This window comes from Engraulis encrasicolus, chromosome 2 (genome assembly GCF_034702125.1).
Source record: "Engraulis encrasicolus isolate BLACKSEA-1 chromosome 2, IST_EnEncr_1.0, whole genome shotgun sequence".
Classification (NCBI taxonomy): Eukaryota; Metazoa; Chordata; class Actinopteri; order Clupeiformes; family Engraulidae; genus Engraulis; species Engraulis encrasicolus.
In genome coordinates, this window is record NC_085858.1 from 5,441,540 (window position 1) to 5,449,039 (window position 7,500).

A 7,500-nucleotide genomic window follows, 5' to 3' on the forward strand; every position below is an offset into this window, starting at 1 on the left:
TATCTAAATATGCTGTCGCTAGATCTTTTTATAGCCTATTTTACGATTCCGCCGCCTGACGATCATTCACCGTTCAAATAGCATGCGTAAGCTAAGCGCTAACGTGATGAACGTAACTCCCGCCATAGAATCGCAAGAATCGCCGTAACATCAAATGCGCAAGGCGGCGCACTCGTTAGTGCCGTTCGTAACGGCTGCCTCATCAGTTTATGTAGGAGGAGAGTCATCGAGTCACTGCCTCCCGTTTCGAATTCAGCCTAAGTGTTGCTGTGAGAAACTAGCTGATAGGATCAACCTCTTAGAGCACACACTTCATAATGAAAGGAAGAGAGAGAGAGAGAAAGAGGGGGAGAGGAGGGAGAGAGAGAGAAGGGGGGGGACTGACATGTTCATGGTGGGTGGGCACATGACATGTACGCATGACTTATTTGCCTGCCTATTCTTTATCTATCCCCCCGCCCTCTCTCTCCCTTCCAGTTCTCTATCCATCTATTTGGTCTTCTCTCTGTGGGATTTTAAGTTCCTCACAGGAGCAGAGACAGACAGAGCAAGCAATCTGCTGCTGGGGTACATTCCACTGGTAGAACATGTGGGGTGGGCACACATATACATAATGTAGTACTGCTCTCTCTGTCTATCTCACACACATACTGTAGTACTGTCCTCTCTCTCTCTCTCTCTCTCTCTCTCTCTCTCTCTCTCTCTCTCTCTCTCTCTCTCTCTCTCTCTCTCTCTCTCTCTCTCTCTCTCTCTCTCTCTCTCTCTCTCTCTCTCTCTCTCTCTCTCTCTCTCTCTCTCTCTCTCTCTCTCTCTCTCTCTCTCTCTCTCTCTCTCTCTCTCTCTCTCTCTCTCTCTCTCTCTCTCTCTCTCTCTCTCTCTCTGATGAACATTTCCTCACAGGAAGCTCCGCCTTACAGCAATACACACCAGTGTGTCCACTGAGACGACTAGACGCCTAAACTATAATCAACATGTGCGTATGTACACATACACACACACATATATGCGCACACACACACACACACACACACACACACACACACACACACACACACACACACACACACACACACACACACACACACACACACACACACACACACACACACACACGCACACGCACACACGCACACACACACTTGAGGAAGAGGACATATGTGTAGTATGTAGACTACAGGAAGTAGTCAGTGAGTGTGCGTGTTTACATACGTGCGATGGCATACTGTGTTTGTTTTTGTGATTGCTTTTGTGTGTGTGTGTGTGTGTGTGTGTGTGTGTGTGTGTGTGTGTGTGTGTGTGTGTGTGTGTGTGTGTGTGTGTGTGTGTGTGTGTGTGTGTGTTTCTGTGTGTGTGTGTGTGTGTGTTTCTGTGTGTGTGTGTGTGTGTTTCTGTGTGTGTGTGTGTGTGTGTGTGTGTGTGTGTGTGTGTGTGTGTGTGTGTGTGTGTGTGTGTGTGTGTGTGTGTGTGTGTGTGTGTGTGTGTGTGTGTGTGTGTGTGTGTGTGTACCTTGCTGAGCATGGCTCCTATGATGGCGGGGCCTTGGCAGTGCAGCAGGCTCTCCTGGTTGACGGGATGCTGCCGTAACATGTTCTTCACCATGAGCAGAAAGGCGGCCACACTGTTACGCTCCAGACGGCACTCTATGAAGAACACAGCAGACAGTTACAAGCATGCATGCACACACAGCCCCACCTTCATATCTTTGTGGGGCCCTCCCATTGACTTCCATTCATATTAAGCATATTAATCGTCATATTAAAGAGCTGGAGACAGGCTGCAATCATGTGTTGCCGTATGTATCGCACGCTAGTGCATTCTGCGTGGTGGTGTGATGCCTTTTTTATGCTTAGGCGCGCTCCTCAAACGCAACGGTAAAGCACTTTCATGCACTTGTGACACGTGACGAGGTTTGCGCAGTTTTCCTGCCAGGTCGGCGATTTCAGTTTGCCACGGCGAATTTCTGTTGCTAAACGCGAAAATGCTCTGCTGTGCCCTGACCAAAATCATCCCTAAACCTAACCTGTCAATAAAGCAATGTTTCTGATGCTTTACTTTTGCCAAGATCAGCGACATTTGGTGAATTTCTAGCTAAATTGTGCTCAGACCATAACCATCCCTAAACCTAACCTGTCACAGGGTGTTGTGGAGCACACCTTTAACTTGCAAAGGCGTATTGGACACACGCGATAGTCGGTTCAAATCAATGTGTCATGATGGCATGTTGCTTAAGAATGCTAAACTGTGCCCGAACCAAAACAATCCCTAACCTTAATCTGTCAGTGAGGTTTTTACACTTTTACTTTTACCAGTAACAACAAAGCTACCCCAGCAAAAGGGGTCAAAACGTGTGGGGTCCAGGATTTGGGCCCAACATGGAGAGAGGGCCCCATCTTGTTGGTGTGCTCCAGTAGAAGTGGCCTCACAAAGGTAGATTGGTCAATCTCTCTCTCTCTCTCTCTCTCTCTCTCTCTCTCTCTCTCTCTCTCTCTCTCTCTCTCTCTCTCTCTCTCTCTCTCTCTCTCTCTCTCTCTCTCTCTCTCTCTCTCTCTCTCTCTCTCTCTCTCTCTCTCCAAATAGCCACACTGTTACACTGCTAATGCTACAGACTTCCCCTCTGTGGCAACACAACACGGTCATACAGTTCATGCAGGCAAGTGTGTGAAAACGCGCACACACGCACGCACACACACACAGACACGCATACACACACACACACCTTCTGCCTACACACAAAGCCTTAGGACCATAACAAAAGTGAAAAATAAAAACCCTCTCTCTCTCACACACACACACACACACACACACACACACACACACACACACACCCTCTGGTGCAATAAACAGTTCATCTCACATGCTCATAAACAAACAGTCAGTTCCCCTTCATATCACACAGAGCCCAACAGACACATCCTCTGCATGTTATGTGCCCAGTGCACACACACACACACACACACACACACACACACACACACACACACACACACACACACACACACACACACACACACACACACACACACACACACACACACGCACACACGCACACACGCACACACGCACAACCTCACCCAAGACCAATCCAAACACATACCCAATGCCTCTCTCTCACACACACACACACACACACACACACACACACACACACACAACACACACACACACACAAACACACACACACACACACACACACACACACACACACACACACACACACACACACACACACACACACACACACAGACCAATCCAAACACATACCCATTGCCTCTCAAAACCGCAAACACACACACACATGCACACACACCCTCTAAGAACCACAAACATAGCAGCCATAACCAAACCCAACATGACACCCATGGCACTTGGCTCAGCCATCTGCCTCACACCACACCACACCACTGCTATGCCACAACACACTCTCCTGCAGTAGCCATGCCCTGCCAAGCAATGCAGCCGCAACCATGACTCACACTACTCAAGACAGACAGACGGACACACAGATATTACATTACACAACAGGCACACAGACATCACATTACATTACATTGCATCGCAATGACACTGCATTTGGCAGACGCTTTTTAACCAAAGCGACTTACAATCGAGGACATAGTCATAGTCAACATCACCAGTAGAAAACAAAGTGCACAGGAAATATACAGAACAACAGACAGACAGGCAGGCAAACCGAGTGTGTGATATTGGATGAATGTTTGAGTTTGAGTGTCTTATACAAGACCACTGCTATGCCACACAACATACCCTCACTAGCCCTGCCCTGCCTTACAATGCAAGGACAGACAACTGTGCGTGGCAGTGTGTGTGTGTGTGTGTGTGTGTGTGTGTGTGTGTGTGTGTGTGTGTGTGTGTGTGTGTGTGTGTGTGTGTGTGTGTGTGTGTGTGTGTGTGTGTGTGTGTGTGTGTGTGTGTGTGTGTGTGTGTGTGTGTGTGTGTGTGTGTGTGTACGTGTAATGGAAGGAGGGTACAGACGGATATAAAAACGGGGCCCATCCCATCCCATCAACCCTCAGAGACTTCTATCTGTATCTAAAATCCTCTACACTCCACCTAGGCCAGTCCAGGCCCCAGCCCAACAATCTCATGCAATCCACAGTCATGTGTGACTGGCAACTGTATGGTGATGAGATGACTTGTCCTTAGTAATGAGAGTGTGTTCACGATATTGGTCTTGTCCATACTGTGTTTCAGCAATTGAGTTTTCCCAATGGTTCCAGGCGAAATGGTGTCCCATCTCACTACCTACTGTGCTTATGGTAAATTAAACTTGAGTACATGACTACTTATGTATGAAAAAGTATAATAGTTACCAGCTGACGCTGTGTATTTAAAGCATTTCATAACTGGCTCAGAGCTTGATATGGTTGGTATAGAGATGTTTTTTCAGGGCACACACAATTTCAAGCAGCCCAAAAGGGAATAATGTGCCTGTAGGGAGTACTAGTGCTCTAGCATCAGAGAAGACCTTTCACTGACCTGCTCCATAATCACCTCCCCCAATACTAACCTGACGAGTCGCTGGAGGATATGAAGAGGCAAGAACCCCCAGATGCACAAACACACACACACACACACACACACACACACACACACACACACACACACAGCGGTAGCCCACTGAGTCCTGGGCACTACTGACCTGAGGATTTCCCCAGGGGAAGCAGCATGCCAGCAGGGCCCCTGGAGGATGTGAGCTCTGGCCCCAGCAGGTCCGAGGTCTCCTGGCCGCCAGTCTCCGCCTGCTCCCCACCACACACCTGCTCCAGCAGGGGAAGCAGCGCTCCCATGCCCCCCACCGAGTTCAACACGTCCTGCAGACAGACACCGAGAGCGTGTACAGGTAAGTGGACGAATGTTTGAGTGTGAGTGTGTATACGAGACCACTGCTATGCCACACAGCGTACCGGTATTACCATTAGAAACCCTGCCCTGCCCTGCAAAGTGCAAAGACAGACAGTGTGTGTGTGTGTGTGTGTGTGTGTGTGTGTGTGTGTGTGTGTGTGTGTGTGTGTGTGTGTGTGTGTGTGTGTGTGTGTGCGCGTGTGTGCGTGTATACACAGATGTCCACATCCTGCAGGTCAAAAGGAAGACCAGAGTTTTACTACATAAAAATGACCACAGTACAATAAAAGAGGCAAATTGAGTCAATACGAAGTAAGGCAATAATGTCATTCAAATACAAAGTATGGATTCCCATGCTAGGACCAGCACATTGAACAGATACATTAGCTGACATTTAAAAAAAAGAAAAGAAAACTTGCAAAACTCACAGCAAATTTCATGTTTACAGTGAGGTTTTAAAAACACACTGCTTGTGTTTCCACAGACCTTGATATGCCAGTTGACCACGCGGTGGCCGGTTAGGCGTCCGTCGTACTGGTGGTTGGGGGACAGGTCCAGACAGATCTGGCTCTTGAAGGCCTGGGAGAATGACACAAACGTCTTTTGTTTTCTTTCCGGAAAGTGTGCTCAACTCCAAACTGTTTCTTACAAGGTCTTTGGGCACGAGTGAACAGATTCGTACATTTTTGGTAGAAAAGCCGCACTCTCGAGTATAGTTCTTTCTTGTAGTATATTTTAGTGGGTTAGCATGACAGAAAAGACGCTGAAAAAGCCTTAGGCCAAAAACTTCACAAAAAACCACACAAACGGATCTAAAGCTATCTAAAGCTTCAACAAGGTTGTGGCTGCTAATGTTTCATTTTATTACTGTGACATTGAGCGCAGCATTGCAAACATCATCCCAAATCAATACAGGAATAGAATACACCAGGAGCTAAAATCCAGCTTGTGCAGACTTTTCTTTTTAAGTCATGCTCATGCAAATCATCAATTAATTCACTAATTGTTAGTTGACTGACCTTATCGATCAAGTAACGAATAATTGATAAGCTGTGTTTTTTCCCCAAATCTCAATGTTTCCCAAAAAAAGGGATTAAATGCTAAATTTAATTTCATTTATATTAAATATTCTTTAATCCAAATTTGATTGAAATGTTCCCACTCTTCACACCCCTCTTCACATGCACTTCTTCATGCCCATTTCACCTGGGTCTCTCGCGCGTCGAGATGCTGATTAATGTCGATTAATTCTATGTTATCGATTAGTGTTGCAATAGATTTAGGTCGATTAATCGATTAATTGTTGATATCCCTACACTGCACATAATGGAGTCTGTACCTGAGGAGTATAGTAGAGCAGAAGCTTGCTATTAAGTTCCGACAGCTCTCCATCTGACTTGAATAGGCACACATTGTTTGGACCTGAGAATAAAAAACAGAAACAGAATAATTAATAATCATCATTACTTAATTAATAGTACTACTAGTATTAGACAACAATCCCAACTCAGTAGATTATAGCCAGAGACAGTTTTGTGAAGAGGTGGAACACCTTTATTATAGCTTTCTATGCATTTAACATGTAGACATGGACTGCCATACTTTTAGTGGGAAAACAAAAATATCTCAACACATACTGTACAGTCGAGACAACATTATACATGGCACCCAACATACTGCAGGCATAAAACATACATGGACACATAGCATAAATAACAGGATAGTGAGAGATGGAAGATAAGGTGCTGTGGAGCATGGAGTCTGCATATCTAACATGTGCATCACTGGCAGGTATTCAACATGCATGCAAAAGCATGCATGCACGTGTAGGTTTGTGTATGTGTCTGTGTGTACGTGTGTGCATGTGTGTGTGTACGTATGTGTGTGTGTATTGTGTGTCTGTGTCAGTGCTTCAGGAGGTATGTTTTACTACTAGTTTTCACTCACAGGTAATATACATGTATGTTTACTGTCTATATATGTAGACGTGGACGTGCGTCTATAGTTTCAGAAGTGGACGAGCGTGTCTACAATTCACCTGTGTTATGTTCATTCATTCATTCATTCATTCATTCAGGCTGTATGTGTGTGTGTGTGTGTTTGTGTGTATGTGCGTGTGCGATCTGGGCACAGTTTGGCATTCTTTAGTTATAATATTTAAGTTTAATTAACACATTAAAATTATTAAACAATTGAGTATCTCACCAGGTAGGGCGTGTGTGTGTGTGTGTGTGTGTGTGCGTGTTTGTGTGTGTGTGTGTGTGTGTGTGTGTGTGTGTGTGTGTGTGTGTGTGTGTGTGTGTGTGTGTGTGTGTGTGTGTGTGTGTGTGTGTGTGTGTGTGTGTGTGTGTGTGTGTGCCCATCCATACCTGCAGTGTAGAGCGTGCGTGTCTGTACGGGCTGCAGCGCCTCGTAACATATGAAGGCGGTGCCCAGCAGGCCGTCCAGAGAGGAGGGGGTGCCCCACTCCGTGTCCTGCAGCCCTGCCGGGATGGTGTGCACGGGGGCGTCCCGCACCCCTCCCAGCCCCCAGCGGCCCGCCGCAAAGGACGCTGGGAAGGACTGTGAGCGCGTGAGGGTGCTGGGGTGGGTGGGGAAGGCCATGTCGTTGTTGGGGCCGGCCAGGGAGGGCGGGGG

At 46.8% G+C, this 7,500-nt stretch overlaps 1 protein-coding gene across 5 annotated transcripts in view; it reads right to left on the reverse strand.

The window, feature by feature from the left end:
• The window catches only part of nbeal2 (neurobeachin-like 2), a 93,635-nt gene that overhangs the window by 42,963 nt on the left and 43,172 nt on the right, over positions 1–7,500 (reverse strand). For all 5 annotated transcript variants that reach the window (XM_063220287.1, XM_063220273.1, XM_063220280.1 and 2 more), the window contains 5 exons: positions 7,233–7,500; positions 6,203–6,285; positions 5,350–5,442; positions 4,661–4,832; positions 1,507–1,640 (listed from right to left, as the gene is read on the reverse strand). The exon at positions 7,233–7,500 is cut by the window's right edge and continues 69 nt beyond it. In XM_063220287.1, the coding sequence (XP_063076357.1) occupies positions 1,507–1,640; positions 4,661–4,832; positions 5,350–5,442; positions 6,203–6,285; positions 7,233–7,500 (750 nt within the window). The remainder of the gene's footprint in view (positions 1–1,506; positions 1,641–4,660; positions 4,833–5,349; positions 5,443–6,202; positions 6,286–7,232) is intronic.